The 16,102-nt window shown below is 42.4% G+C and overlaps 1 protein-coding gene across 1 annotated transcript in view; it reads right to left on the bottom strand.

The window, feature by feature from the left end:
* The window catches only part of SFT2D1 (SFT2 domain containing 1), a 112,997-nt gene that overhangs the window by 67,466 nt on the left and 29,429 nt on the right, over nt 1-16,102 (bottom strand). The window contains exon 2 of the mRNA XM_030198079.1: nt 3,488-3,574. Within this exon, the coding sequence (XP_030053939.1) occupies nt 3,488-3,574 (87 nt within the window). The remainder of the gene's footprint in view (nt 1-3,487; nt 3,575-16,102) is intronic.

Genomic DNA, 16,102 nt, shown 5'->3' with positions numbered 1-16,102 from the left:
AAAAACTTATGGTGGTAGAAACACTTGCAGTACTGACTTCTACTCAATAAACCAGAGGAATCACGGAGAGATGCTGCAGAATTGAGAAGTGATACTTTATAAATAAATTTTAAAAAAAAGTCTGTCTCCAAAGAGGGAGTCTGTCTGGTAATCCTGGACGAGGTCTCAAAAGCACTGGAAGCCATAGGTATCAGATGCATACCACACTCGTCCACCTTTGCTAATATGGCAGCTAATTGTGCTAGAGACCATGAAGACGGGTTGGGTCAAATCTTTGGACTTTATGGAAGACCATTTGCATGTATTATACCATATAGAGCTGGTACACTGCAATGCATGCTGACAATTTTGCCAAAGTGATATAGCATTCATAGATCCTGCCAAAGTGGAAAGTTGAAGAAGTCACTAAGCACATAAGACCATAAGAGTAGCCATACTGAGTCAGACCAGTGGTCCATTTAACCCAGTATCCTGTTTTCCAAACAGTGACCAAGTCAGATCACAAGTACCTGGCAGAAACCCAAATTGTGGCAACACTCCATACTACAAATCCCAGGGCAAGCAGTTGCTTCCATGTCTGTCTTAATAGCAGACTATGGGCTTTTCCTCCAGGAATGTGTCCAAACCTTTTTTAAACCCAGATACGCTAACCACTGTTACCACATCTTCCAGCAAGAGTTCCAGAGCTTAACTATTTGTTTCTTGGTCTCTCTCACAGTGTCTCAACTGCCACAGAGACACAGGAAAGCTGGATTTTACTGAATCGTGGAGCTGGTTGGACTTTGTACTTCATATCCAATTTCTTAAAGACTGGGTGAAAGGTAAACAGATTCTGCCAAACCTGGAATTGCTGGTCTTGGAGAAAGCCATGCCTACATGTTGCAGTGGAAAGGAAACCTCATTAGCCATCTTCTGAACCTCAGATAAAAGATGTCCTCATATGGGGGGGGGGACTCATTTACGGCCAGAGGAGAGGGTGATGAGATGGAATTCCTGTAGAATCTTTGTCAGCTTCATCGGATAGAGAACAAGTATTGAAAGGATCTAACAATCTTTCAGTATGAAAAGCAATGGAGTCTGGAAAGGATGGAAAAAAGTGAGCTTATTGACCCCCTCCTCTGAATCAGATGTAGACTGGAAAAACATTAAGGCCTTGAGAAGATCTCTCTGTACAGAAGTAACTCCTGTCAAAAGGGAAGGTACCTCTGAAGGCTCCCAAATAAGTGACATTAGGCAAGTTCTCACAGCAGTGAACTCACAGCACATCTTTTGTAAAAATGAGTACAGTAGTTGCGGAAGGAGCACAGATACAGATGAGGACTCATCAGCGAGTGTGATGGACATCGATGTACAAAAAGAATCTGCTGCACAGAGGATGGCATAAGTATGGCAGAGGTAGTGGTGAACACAATTTATGCAGTGTCTGGAGGCTCTGAGCAGGAGGAAAGAACTGCACTGAGAATGCAGCTTTGCAGAGCAATTGAAGAGCTGTTTCTTGGCGAGAGGTGGGAATGCACTCTAAGCACAATAAAGGGGAGAAACAAACACCTTCCTTTCTGGCTTTGGCAGACTCTCTGTTGGTGAATGTGCTACAGGCCTGGTGGACTTTTGGGTCAGCTTTCTCTGTTTACAGTCTGTGATCCCGTTGGGCAACTGGAGTGTGGAAATCACTGCACCCAGAAGCTGAAGGCTGCTAAATGGAAGATTCAACTTGTATGCACAGGGGTTCCTGATTGACAAGAGAACTCTGATTTTTCTCTTACAGGAGATGTTTTTTCCACAGCCAAATGATCAGTAAGTTGATTCAGATGATCTCTTCTTGCTCTAAGAGGCATTCAAGTGCATCTGCAGTCTTTTTGAGAATGATCTGAACCCAGACAAAGCAAAGCAAACACCTGGAATGAGTATGAAAATTCTGGATCCTTCTGCCACACTTCAGGCAAGGGAAAACTGACTTTTGTAAAATTTTCTCTCTTTAAAAAAAAAACTAATTGTAAACTTAAAAACAACAAATATGTCTTCTCGAGAAGGAAACAAATGCAAAAACCATTGACATAATACAGCGAATACTTATAACAAAGAGGCACAATTGACTCGCATTCATTCACTAGAGCTGGGGGGGGGGGGGGGGGGTGGACCCTGAGGAGCTGAGCAAACTGCAAGGGCCACACATGTTCAAACTCTGAGAGCTATGGGAAAACCTATGTCCTCCACTTGTGAGCCCGACAGAAAGCTTTTCCAGATAAATTTCCATTAATAGATCTAAAGCACTGTTGTCTGAAGTGTACTACCTTCTGTGCCACCAGTGTTTGTATCGTGTATACAAAAAGCCTTATTCTACCCACATGCCTTCCTAAGAGAATGAGATTAGTGTTGAAAGCAAATATTGCTGAACCCCAAGAGATCTTGTCATCTGCAATCCAGGGGGGAAAAAACCCAAAAGAACATTGTTTCTAGCAGTCCTGAAAACATATTTGGACACTTCGTTGGTGAGGTCAGCATGACGAAGAGAGAGTTGGCAAAATGCATTACTGTATTAGAAGCAGCAGTAAAAAAACAATGGGTAGACCTCAATATTGAAAGTCACATGCCCAGAGAAATATGGACAAGAATGGAAGCATGGATGAAAAAGAATATCTCAGTGGCAGAAAGAGAAGGGTTCTGTTGTAACACAGTCAGAAAAGAATAGAGAGTTGAACTATACTTATCTACCATCTACTTTTACTTTCAAGACACTTGCGACCATTTATATGATCACTAGTGTACTTAATCTCTCCCCTCCCCCAAGAGTTGCATTAATCCAGATTTCAGGGCTGATGTAGAAAGCCTTGCAGTAGAGCCATGCTCTATCATGAAAATACAGTGGCATGCTATACGCAAAAGCATGCAAATTATTGGTATGTTAAAAACTGTTGCAGTAATCCACAGCTGATTGCTAAATATCACCTTTCCTGTCAGTGCCTAAGTGGTGATTGGCTCAGGCACACTGACCCAAAGGATGTCAGCTAAAAACAGAAAAGCATGTTGCAACATTTTGTATCATCTGCCCCCCACAACCTGATGCCCTGACAAACTACCTCTAAACTCAACATCACGTTCCACCCCCAAAAAAATATTCCTGGTGTCTAGCAACACCGCCCCCCCCCCCCCCCCCCCCCCCCGCAGCCGACTCCTGAAAAACAACATCTTTGGTGCCTTATGGCACTCCTCCCTCCACCTTACCCGATCTAACGAATATATATAAAAAAAGTTCTCTGTGTCTAGCACACATATCCAACTCCCCTTCCTGACATGACCACCCCTTCCTGGTGTCTAGCAGCACTCTTTCCTCCCACCCCCACCCCCCGTCGAACCCATCTGAAGCAGCTCAGGGCAGTCACATTCACATAAAAACATAATACAGCTTAAATGTAACCATATTCATGAAGATCACTTGCTCCTGCCTCTATTAGGGTAAAACAAAAAAGAAATATATTTAAGCACTTACAAGAATAGAACATACAACTCCAGCAACAAAACATATGGCAAACCATTTTACTCGGGTACCAAAACCAAGTGTTGTAGAATCCAGGACCTTAAAAAAGAAACAGAAAAAAAAAAAGTTAGAACAAAATGGTTTCCAATAGGATATGGCTCAAACAAATTCTTCCTGCGACCAGGGTAAAATGTATGTATGATTTGCAGTTTTTCAACATTAGTTCCCTACCAAAGTATCTGAGACTAGAAAAAAACACTACATTTGAGACTTTAGGAAACTGGAAGACTGGGCATCCAAACAGCAAATGAAGTTTAATATGGATAAATGCAAAGTGATGCACGTTGGGAAGAATAATCCAAAATCATAGTTGCCTGATGTTAGGGTCCAGCATCCAAGAAAAAGATCTAGGAGTTATTGTAAACCATAAACTTAAATCTTCTGCTCAGTATGGTCGCCAAAAAAGCAAACAGGATGCTAGGAATTATTAGGAAAGGGATGGAAAGGATTAGGAAAGGGGTGGAAAATAAGACCAACAATAATATAATGCCTATGTAGTGCTCCATGGTGTGACCTCACCTTGAAGATTCTGTTCAATTCTGGTTGCTGTATCTCAAAAATATATTGCAAAATTAGAAAAGGCTCAAAATGATAAAGGGGATGGAACTCCTTCCACATGAGGAAAGGCTAAAGAGGTTAGGGCTCTTCAGCTTGGAAAAGAGATGGCTGAGGGAGGATATGAATGAGGTCTACAAAATCCTGAGTGATGTAGAACAGGTAAAAGTGAATCGATTTTTTACTCTTTCAAAAAGTGCAAACACTAGGAGACAATCAAAAAAGTTACATGTAAATACTTTTAAAACAAATTAGAGGAAATATTTTTTTTCACTCAATGAATAGTTAAGCTCTGGAACTCATTGCCAGAAGATGTGGAAACAGTAGTTAGAATATCTGGGTTTTAAAAAGGTTTGGACAAGTTCCTGGAGGAAAAGTCCATAGTCTGCAATTGAGATAGAAGTGCTTGCTCTGGGATCGGTGAAATGGAATGTTGCTTCTATTTGGGTTTCTGCTAGGTACTTGTGACCTGGATTGGCCACTGTTGGAAGCAGGATTCTGAGCTAGATGAACCATTGGTCTAGTCAGGATTTTGTAAACCACAATCATATCTCCCCCTCAGCCAAAGAACCCTAAACTCTTTAGCCTTTCCACATACTAGAGGCGTTCCATCCTCTATCATTTTGGTCACTCTTGTTTGAACCTTTCCTAATTCCGCTATATCGTTTTTTGAGCTATGGCAATACTCAAGGTGAGGTTACATCATGGAGCAAGAGGCATTATAGTATTCTTGGTCTTATTTACTATTCCTTCCCTAATAATTCCTAGCATTCTGTTTGCTTTTTTGGCCATCACCACACACTGGGCAGAAAAATTCAGTATATTTTCTACAATGCCACCTAGATCTTTTTCTTGGGTGCTGACTCCCAAGGTGGACCCTAGCATCAGGTGATGGTAAGCACTAATTGCACTGAGGTGAACCCTTATGGAGTTGGTCTTGAGACCAGACTCAGAGGTACTCAAACAGGGTAAGTGGAGGACAGGACAGAGGACCTAGGGCCTTGCCCTTACACCAAATGGCAAACCTCCACCATTTGAAAGAATAACGCCTTAGTAGAATCTTTTCTGGAAGCCAGCAAGACCATGGAGACACACTCTGGAAGATGCATGAAAGCAAATTCTAAGCTCTCAACATCCAGGCTGTGAGGGCCAGAGACTGGAGATTGGGATATAGAAGAGATCCCTCATTCTGCATGATGAGGGTCAGAAAACACACCAAATATCCAAGGTTTTTTGGAAGACAACTCCAGAATAAGTGGAAACTAGAGAGTTGCATGGGGACAGAAATCCAACCCATCCCCTCCATAGTCTAGCCCGTCCATGTAGGGAATCTAACCTGTCTCCGCCCATCCCCGCCGCAAGTAATCTCCTCCATCCCAGCCCTCGGCCCACCTAGCTCCTGCCACACCGCAGTCACCTTGCTCACCCCTAACCCCCCCCCCCCCCCCAAGAAAGAGATCTGCATGAAATATTTTTTATTATTTTGACTTATGAAAACCACTTGTCCCTGAAAATTGCTCAAAATAGAATAATCATCTGTACAAAAGAGATGAGGTGAAGATGTGATTCCATGTGCCCCAATGAAAGGAGAGTTTAATTTTACTTCCAATATTTATAACACCAGGCTTGCCAAGGTAGATTACAACAATTAAGATGAGTCCATCAGTAAATAGGATATCCTCATTGAAATTTGGCCATGTTTTAGTGTATTGTGTAGAACAGTGTAGAAAAATGAGCACAAAACACAGCCTTTATTAGTGCTGTTTCTAAATAAGTTAAAAAAAAAATCTTTTGTCCTCTACCTTTTAAGGCACTGCCTACCAACTGGAATAGCTTTTGACTTTTTACAGATGGACCACGCATAGGCAGTCCATTATTTCTAATAATCTTTTACTACTGTTTTCAATAGCGTTTGCTATTGTTTTGGGTAAACCAGCGTGGCGGCAATCTTTGCCAACTGGCTTCAACCCATTGGGCTAGATAGCCTTTACCGTCTCCTGATCTCAATCTAATCTCCTTGCCCCATTTTCCCCTCCTCTCTGCAACCACACTCTGCATCCATCTGCCCTCCAACCCTGGGTGCCCTCCCCACACATACCTGAAGTCATCCTGGTTGTCTAGTGGCTTGCTACAGGGCAGGAAAGATCCCCACTCTTTCCTGCCCGCTGCTTGTTTAAAATGGCTGCTAAGACTACAAGCAGTGGCCTCGCAAGTCTTCTGCTGAAGTCTTGGCAACCATTTTAAACAAGTTGTGGCAGCAAGATGGATCAGCGGTTGCTCTTTCCCAAAGCAAGCCACTAGACCACCAGGATGAATTCAGGTATGTGTAGGAAGCAAAAGCATAGCCTGGTTCAATTGTGTGGTTCTACGTGGACCCCGTTCCATCCCCGTGGGATTCCCGCTGTCCCCACTCCCATGCAGCTCTCTAGTGGGAACTGGTCATAGTCCAGGACCTCGAACATCTCAGCTCTGGGCTCATCCTCCATCTCCAACAGAATTGGAATGGTAGTCGCCAAGGCTGTATGGCTGACTCATGGGCAGCAAGTCCACCTTCCTTGTCTCTGGAGTCTTCCTTCTCAATATCTTTGTCAATAGATAAATTTGACTGTGAGTCATCTGTTTTACCAGTTTTTTGCATCAAAGGTCGATAGACACCTGACGCAGGCCTTTACGGCCGAAACACGATTCGTGTCGGGTCTTTTTATTGATCTAAATAAAGACCTTGTTTGGGAAACATCATTTGTGAGAGGACTTCTTTTGGATCCACTGTTTGTATATTGACAAAATTAATCCCTGCACATCCCACCTGCCAGGACATTTTGTTCCTGTCAGATGTGCTCATTAGGTTCACCCCATGAGACTCCCACACCTTCAAGGTCGCCTGACCCAAAAGGTTGGATTTTCTAACCTGAGTATGGCTAGAAGTAAGCTCACTGGTAACCTGATTTTTGAACCCATTTGGAATGTTCATGACAGAGCCTCTCCTTCCACTACTACTACTACATATTTCTATAGCACTATTAGACATACATCACTTTAAAACCAGAGACCTCTTCGAACTGATTTTCCATCCAGAAGAACTGTACACATCACAACAAGGCAAACCTGTCCAAATTACTGGGGACAGCTCATGCACACTGAAGTTACAAATAGGATTTCATAATATGTTTCTGAAATGAAAAGATTAAAAGTAAACATTACATTAAAATGAAAACAGGGGGAAAAATCTGCCTGATCCATTCAAATAGTCCTTTTCATTGTCCTGTGGCCTATCTAGACATTGTAAAAGCATTAATTAAGAGCAACTAATTAAGAAACTGCAGACAGGCCAAAACACAGGGCCAGATTAATTTATGGAAAATCTAAATTTGAAAGTACCAAACTCCTCCGAGAGTAATTACATTGGCTTCCTGTCAAGGATCGAATCACCTTTAAAATCTGCTCCCTAGTTCACAAAATTCTATATGGTGAAGTCCCTGGTTATATGATTAATCTCCTTGTTTTTATACATGCTCAATGCAGTGCTTTAAAAATTTAACATTTAATTTTAACATTTTATTCTGACTGCAATCACACGAAAAGGCTTAATCGAAAATGCCAAAGAATGCAGAGCAACACTTAGCTTTTGTCCAACGGCGCTACCGTTTCACCTCAATGTGGCTTCCTCAGGCACTGAGCACGTAAAAAACAAGGAGAAATTTAAAAAAACCCCATGATAGAAACTATCAACGGCCACTACGTGGCACGTTGTATACCTAGGATGTCAGGTCCGATAGGTTCTGAGGGGTTTTCTCCTTTATAAAAATACCTAAGAGAATATTACATTGGATAAGCTATTCTCTCTGGTGTTGTTTTTGTTTTGTATAAATTAATGTAATCATCCTACCACCCAGGAATGCATTAAGACTATCCCGTTCATATCTAAACCTTCATTACCCAAGCTGCAACTGACTTTACAAAACCACATATGCTTCATCTTTCTCCTTCATCAGCTCACAACTATGGAATTCTCTGCCAAAAACTATTAAAACCATCCACAACCATCTCAATTTCAGGAAATCACTTAAGACCATGTTATTTGGAAAAGCTTATCCTAAGGATTCAGCATGTGTCTCCTCTGCTTGATACACATCAATCTACTGACAATTTTGGACACATCCACCCTTCCCTCCTCTCCCCCCTTCCATCCCTTCCCCATCTTCCCCATTATTTCTAATGTAGGTTTTCTGTTGTATTAACTAGATTTTACTGCACTGGCGTCTGCCTCTGCGGTGCGCTGTAAGCCACATTGAGCCTGACGCTGTTGGGAAAATGTGGGGTATAAATGAGATAATAAATAAATGAATGTCAAGTTATGCCTCCCAACAGATAAACAGAACCATCACAGAAGCACTTTTCAGAGGTGTTGAAAACCACTTTAAAATTGTAAGCTAATAAAAAAAACTGCATTTCTATTTAAACACACGTGCACAATACAAATAGAATTAAAATACCAGCAAAAACAACAAAGACAACCACCCCACCCCCTTCCCAACACATATACTAAACAAACATTGACACATGAAAGCTAGTTACACTGAACTGACAACTATTTGGTGACATAGGAAGAACAGAATGATTTAATCAGGCATTTGATTCAGCAACAGGACTCCTTACCTTATCTGCTATGTCCGTTATCCTTATGAAGCATGAAAAAAAGAGAGTACAGAATATAAACAATATGACCAAACACCATCCAGTGAAGGTGAACCAATTCCACCACCTCTGAGGTATACAAAAACCTCTCATATTTATGTATTAAGAATATTCTGAAAATACAACAGACTAGGGGATGAGAAGCAAGGGGAGGAGAGGAGAACCCAGGGTTGCTGTATTGTACTATTGTTACATTAGGAAAACAACTTTTTAACCTACTTAGTGCCTTTGACAGAATGAGTCCCAACTTGAAAAAACATTTATATATGTGAAAAGGCCTTCAAGGCAACGGTCAACAGAATAGAAGCATTACCTTGTACAGCAAGACCAAACATGACCTGGATTATGAAAACAGGTAAGAGCTAACTGCCTTTTTAAAGATAAATGCTATAATGTTTACTTATGTGAAACTGATAAAGCAGAGTAAAACATGCAGAACAGAGTAATTAGAATTATTAGCATGGTGCTATTACAACAAACAAACAAACGTGCATTCATCTCTAATATGGTTCAGGCAGTAGTTGGGATACAATCCTATATAATAATTCTCACCTCCAACGTTCTAAAGTAGCTGCCTGTGTCCGTGGCTCCTGGAGTTGCTGAGCTAGGCTCCGTAGCCAGGCTGATGTCACTCACAACTAAGGGGGAAGAGTAGGGAAACATGCGGCGCAACTTGCTCCGCGTGTTTCCTTACTCCTCCCCCTGCCTGGGAATCAGCTGTGAGTGCGCCGCTCAAACACCCCCTCCGCGCATCATCCAAGCCCCCCCCCGGCACATCAAACACCCCTCCCCCCCCCGAAGCACATCAACCCCCTCTCCACCCACAGCTGCCACTGGTAACGCTGTCCGGCCGCTGCTGCTTCTCCTGTTGAGCAGCAGCAGCCGCTACAAAAAGAAAAAAAAGCCATAAATGTTTTTAAACCTGAAACGTGGCACAGTAGACAGCCATCAGGCATTGGCTGTCGGCTCTGCAGCCGCTCTCCTCTCGCCTCCACGTCACTGCCCCGGAGTAAGAACCTGGAGAAGCACAGCGCCGTGAGAGGAGGAGCAGCTGCAGAGCCGACAGCCAATGCCTGATGGCTGTCTACAGTGCCGCGTTTCAGGTTTAAAAATATTTATTGCTTTTTTTCTTTTTGTAGCGGCTGCTGCTGCTCAACAGGAGCAGCAGCAGTGGCCGGACAGCGTTACCAGTGGAAGCTGCGGGTGGCAAGGGGGTTTGATGCGCCGGGGGGGGGGGAGGGTCGCTGGAGGGGGGGAGGGGAGGGTCGCTGGACATGGATGGCTGGAGGGGGGGCAGGGGAGAGGGAGGTGGGGAGGGGGTCCTGAGACCAAAGAGGCGGGGATGGGGTGGGGGACCTGCGAGAGGGGGGGTGGGGGCACACACTCACTCACTGTCTCTCACACATTCTCTCTCTCACACAAAAACACACACACTCTGTCTCTGTCTGTCTCTCATTCTCTCTCTGACACACACACTCCATCTCTCACACACACTTTCTCTCTCTCTCTCTCTCTCTCTCTCTCTCAAACATACACACTATGAGGAAAATCTTGCTAGCACCCGTTTCATTTGTGTCAGAAACGGGCCTTTTTTACTAGTTATAAGATAATCTTTATCAGTTTCTAATAGTAAGTCTAGTTTTCGCCACGGCTTTAACACAGAAACGGTACTTTTTGGCTTTAATGACAGAACTGAGATGTAATTTGGATAAAGGCATACTGACAATGGTTATGCGGTTAGACCTGTCGGCAGCCTCTGATTTAGTAAATCATTAGATTCTTTTGATGAGATTATCTCACATGGGAGTATCACACTGTCCATAAATAGTTTGCAAGTTTTCTATAACACTGTAACTTACAGGGTGTTTGGAATGGATTTCTCTCTAGTTCATGGAGTATGGTTCAGAAGGAGGAGGGGTGTCCCTCAGGGCTCCCCGTTATCCGCTATTCTATTTAAGGTTTACTTGAGTGAGTTACATCAGTTACTAAATTATCTTAATTATTCTTGTGCTGACTATATTAATTTGATATTTCCGGTGACACATAGAGGCATATTTTCAAAGCACTTTGGGAGGCTAAGTTCCATAGGTTTCTATGGAACTTTGGGAGGCTAAGTTCCATAGGTTTCTATGGAACTTTGGGAGGCTAGTGCTTTGAAAATATGCCTCATAGTTATCAAGAGACTGCGAATTGATGTCTTCTCTGTTTAACAGGATTTCTTAATGGATGTTGGTGAATGATCTTAAGATTAATCCCAGTAAAACTAAATATTTTTTTTGTTACCTTTGTACCCCGCGCATTCCCACTGAATGCGGCTTACATGGGCAATGGAGGGTTAAGTGACTTGCCCAGAGACACAAGGAGCTGTTGGATGCTGAGATTTCACTTCAGACCAATATCAAAATTCTGGGAGTAACACTGGACTGTACTTGAGTATGGAAGTGTATTGTCTGGAAGGCTTCTTTAACTTAAGCTCTGCAAAATAAGCCTTTTTTTTGGAACCATAATATCTAAGGATGGTACTGCAGGCCACAATAACAATTAGATTACTGTAACATAGGCTTATTGGGTCTACCTAATTCCTCAATTTGATGCCTACAGTACGTATAAAATGCAGCAGCCACACAATTAAGGTTTGGAGTCTTGGGGAGCGCATTTGTCTCCTGGAAGGCAGCATAGGTTCCTTGCTGTATGGGAGGCTTATCTGAACAAGATTTCACCAAGGGCGTGTAGCCAAATATTCAACATATTCTCCTTGGGGAATTAAGGTCAATTGGAGAGGGTGGTAGTGGGGCACTGCACGTTAGAAGAGGGGGAGGGTGGGTCTGTGGGGATGGGATTACATCATTGTAATGGATAGGGAGGGGCCGAAGAGTAGAGGTCTCCCCTACAGTTTAGGGTCACAATATTGGAGTTGAAGTGGTTTGGGTCTAATACAACTTTTCAGCAGGTAATTTAATGGATCATTGTTTATTAAGTCAACTTATGGTGAACTTGGGGTTGAGTTGGGCAAGGTGGAGTGGGGGGTTGGAGGGGTTCATTTTGCCATTGAATGATGATAAAAGTTATGTTGAATTTCTGCTCTGTTTTGAAGCACTTGGTTTTGGGGTGGGGCAGGATTAAAAAGGTAAATCCTCGTTGATGACTTATGGCAAGATGACTTGTGTGAACTTATTGTTACTGGTATTTTCCTATGACGTTCATTATGGTGAATTTGTTATTCTGTTCGTGATCAATAAAACTGTAGAAACATAAAATGCAGCAGCCAAACAGATTTTAGGAGGCAGATTAGTTGATCATGCACCACCTTACTCGATTAAATTACACTGGCTGCTTGCTCGTGCCAGAATTCATTTCGAGCTATTGTTATTTGTTTTTTAAATTATATATGGTTTAGCACCAGACTATCTTTCCAATGGGGTTTCGCTTTACTCTGCTTCTAGGACCTAACGTTCAGCTCAGGACATAAGATTGAATGTACCTTCTATGTTAATATGTCACAAGATGATTACCAAGAACAGAACTATAATTGGTAGAGGTCCAGAAATATGGAACAAATTACCTAAGGATATTAGAAGTACAGTGCACTCCATTTAAGTGCACGTCGGATAAGCGCATGCTCTGTTTAACTGAATGCTGTACTTCGGTCGCGTTTTTGGCACCATCAATTTCTATGGGGCCAAACTTCGGTTTAGCGCACCACTGATAAGTGCAAGATTCGCTTATATGCATGGTTTAAGACCGCTCCTCTGCAGGAAAGACTCTGTATAAGCGCACGCACAAAATATGGAAGCTGACTGGCACGTGACAACAGGGTGATAAATTTGAATTCTCACTGGTTAACTGCCACAGGCAGAACGAGCGAAAGAAAGTTGTTAGAGTGTACACTGGCGTTGTCGTCGTCATCGCGCAACTGTAAGACTTTAACACTGGCTGAACGAATAGAAGTTCTTAAAAAATTAGAAAACAAAGTCAAGCATCTATTGCTAAAGAATATGGTGTCAATCCCAGTCAAATTTCACATATCCTGAAGCAGAAAGATCAGCTTCTGGAAGACTGGCAAAACAATACAAATCCACAATGTAAACGTAAACAGGCGGGAAAGCTGAGGATGTAGAAGATGCTCTTCTTCGGTGGTTTTCTCGAGTCAGGAGCAGACAGTTTCCTGTCAGTGGTCCACTGTTTATGGAGAAAGCTAATCAGCTAGCTGAAAGCCTTGGACTAACTGAATTCAAAGCCACTGTTGGATGGTTGGACAGATGGAAGGAGAGGAACATAAAATTCAAGAAACAGCATGGTGAAAAACAAGACACTGATGACTTTGGTGCTGAAAATTGGGTTGTTTCAGTTCTTCCTACCATCTTGAACGAGTTTGCACCTCGTGACATTTTCAATGCTGACGAAAACGGTCTCTACTGGCGAGCGATTCCTGATGGAACACTTGCATTCAAACTAGCCAAAACTACAGGAAGTAAAACGTCGAAGGACCGACTGACAATCCTCCTTTGCTGCAATATGGATGGGAGTGAGAAGTTGGAACCACTCGTCAAACAGCAACAGCCCCGTTGCTTCAAGAATGTTAAGCAACTTCCTGTGTCATACCAGGCTAACGCAAATTCATGAATGACTGGGGAAATTTGGAAGCAGTGGCTAAAGAAGTTACACACTAGAATGCGGGCACAAAAGCGTCAGATTTTGTTGCTTTGTGATAATTGTGCTGCACACAGTGATGATGTCAGGCTGTCTAACGTCAAGGTGGTCTTCCTGCCACCAAACACTACCTCTTTGATCCAACCTATGGAACAGGGTATAATAGCCAACTTCAAAAAACAATATCAGGCTCTTGTGCTACGTCGTCTGATGAGCTTTATGGATGACCAGACTGGCAAGGATAAGCGTGCTGTTGAAATGGCTCGTAATCTATCACTGTTGGATTCCTAACATATGCAGAAAAAAAGCCTGGAATTATGTTACACAGGTAACCATTGTGAACTGCTACAAGCGGGCAAGCTTTGTTAAGGATGTAGAGAGGGACGAAACAGATGCAGCTGTTGCAAACGCACCAGATGAACAGGCTATTGACATCCCAGCCGGTGTTACTGAAGAGGAGTTTCATTACTACGTAGCTGTTGATTACGATCTATAAACAGCTGACGACAGCACTGATGTCCAGATATGCACCTACACGCAGGCGCAGTGGACCTCCAGGCCCCCTAACCCCACCCCCCCCACCCCTACACAAGGGCACAAGAGGACTGAAAATCCGGTGAACCTCTAGCCCCCCCTAATCCCTCCACCAAAAAAATGTCCCTGGTGCATCCTGAACAGGGCAGGGTAGGGTGCTGCCATTTTGAAGGTGGTGCTCCAGGAGGAGGGAGTGATACTCCCTCCTTCCTTCTAAAGATATGGGGGGTTTGAGGGGTGCTAGAGGTCCACATATTCAATGCTGGCACTAGAATAGCCAAGTTATCTAAGTGCCAGCCAATATTGAGACCAGAGCCTGGATAATTAGGACAGCCTTTTTGCTGTCCAACTTTATATAGCCATTTACCCAGTTGGTGGACCGAATATCACCGCTAACTGGGTAAATCCTGGCTCCTTCCAGACTCTGCCCCCAATCATCCCAACAGCACTAACTGGATAGTGCTGCAGTGGTCTCCCTGGATTTTCAGCGGCACTATCCTGTTTATCCAGGGATCACCTGGTCAGTGCTGTTTAACTGGACAGGAGCCTCTCCTGCCCAGATAAATCATTTAAATGTCAGTCGGTATATGTCTAGGTGGATTGCACAAACAGTAGATCTGGCTTGTAACATCTTAGACTTTTGAAGTTATACATGGATATTCAGTGGCACAACCTAAAATGATGGCATCACTAAATATGATTTGATACATCTAAATTAGACATTTCAAATTATAGATTGACCACAAGACTGAATACTGACCTTATTATTTTCGCAATCTAAGGAGCTGTTGTTTTTCAGGTGTCTTGCCACTGCCTTTAGAGAAGAACCCTGCCTCTTCCCCTTGTTCTTTTTAGTTTTCATGAGAATGCAAAACCTGTCTGCTGGGGAATTTATTTTTTGAGCATTCCCTTGCAAAGCTACATATATAATTTTTTTTTATGTGTTCTATCTATCTTAATGGAAAAAATAGCACCTCTTACTTTCTCTGTTGTGCTTGTAAATAGAGAACACATGGAAACATAGAAACACAGAAAAATGTAGGCAGATAAAGACCATATGCCTATCCAGTCTGCCCATAAATGAGTGGAGTAGCAGCCTAGAGACTAGAGCACAGGTCTTGGCATCCAGAGGTGCCCGGTTCAAATCCCACTGCTGCTCCTTGTGATCTTGGGCAAGTCACTTAAACCCTCCATTGGCCCAGGTACAAACTTAGATTGTAAGCCCTTCAGGGACAGGGAAATATCCAATGTAACTGAATGTCACTCATCTTGAGCTACTACTGAAAAGATGTGAGCAAAATCTAAAAAATAAATAATTGAATAATGAGCCAGTTATCACCAATAATTGAGCTCTGTTAACGCTAATTGGCAACAATTTGAATTTACGCACGCATCTTGCTAGGCAGTATCTATAAATTTTTTAGCGCGTAACTGAAAATAGGGTGTGGCCATAGGAGAGGCATGGGCAGGTCAGTGGCATTCACTAAAGATGTACACATTATTATAGAATCCAGGAATCCACGCCTAATTTAGGGAATTTATACCGGGGTTCAGTTGGTATAAATCCTCATACCCAAAACTATGCTCAGGTCCTGGCACTAAGCGTTATTTGATAAACGGCAACCAACTTGGAGTGTCGTTTATAGAACAGCGATCGGCGCTCATGTTTTTTGGGACCCAAATCTAGTCTCAAATTACTTTAAAAAATGCAGCAGGAATTCAGTACAGAAAGTCAATTATTGTGAATGTTTTTATTGTTTCCTACTTAGTTAATAAGCGGATAAAAAAAACAGAAAAGTACATAAATAAATATCCACTGTCACTTGATGCACCCATATCTGTGAATATAGTGGTTACACAAAAAATTAAGATCTTAACAATTCAATAAAAAAATCTAATTATGGCTTACTGCAGAAATAAAGAAATTTCAATCACATGAACTATGAAATAATGAAAAAAAATCCAACTTACGCCATCTGCAAAAAAAAAAAAAAAAAGATTGGTGTGGCTCTCTTTGATGATGCTGATGGAGAACATCTGTACATGTTCAATAAAGTCTTCAAAAATGGATCTTTATTTATAGTACTCTGACCCAAGCTTCATCAAATAACATCACCCTTGCTTTTCCCTAGA

The sequence above is a fragment of the Microcaecilia unicolor genome, chromosome 3 (genome assembly GCF_901765095.1).
Source record: "Microcaecilia unicolor chromosome 3, aMicUni1.1, whole genome shotgun sequence".
Classification (NCBI taxonomy): Eukaryota; Metazoa; Chordata; class Amphibia; order Gymnophiona; family Siphonopidae; genus Microcaecilia; species Microcaecilia unicolor.
This window is presented reverse-complemented; position numbering and strand designations above follow the sequence as displayed.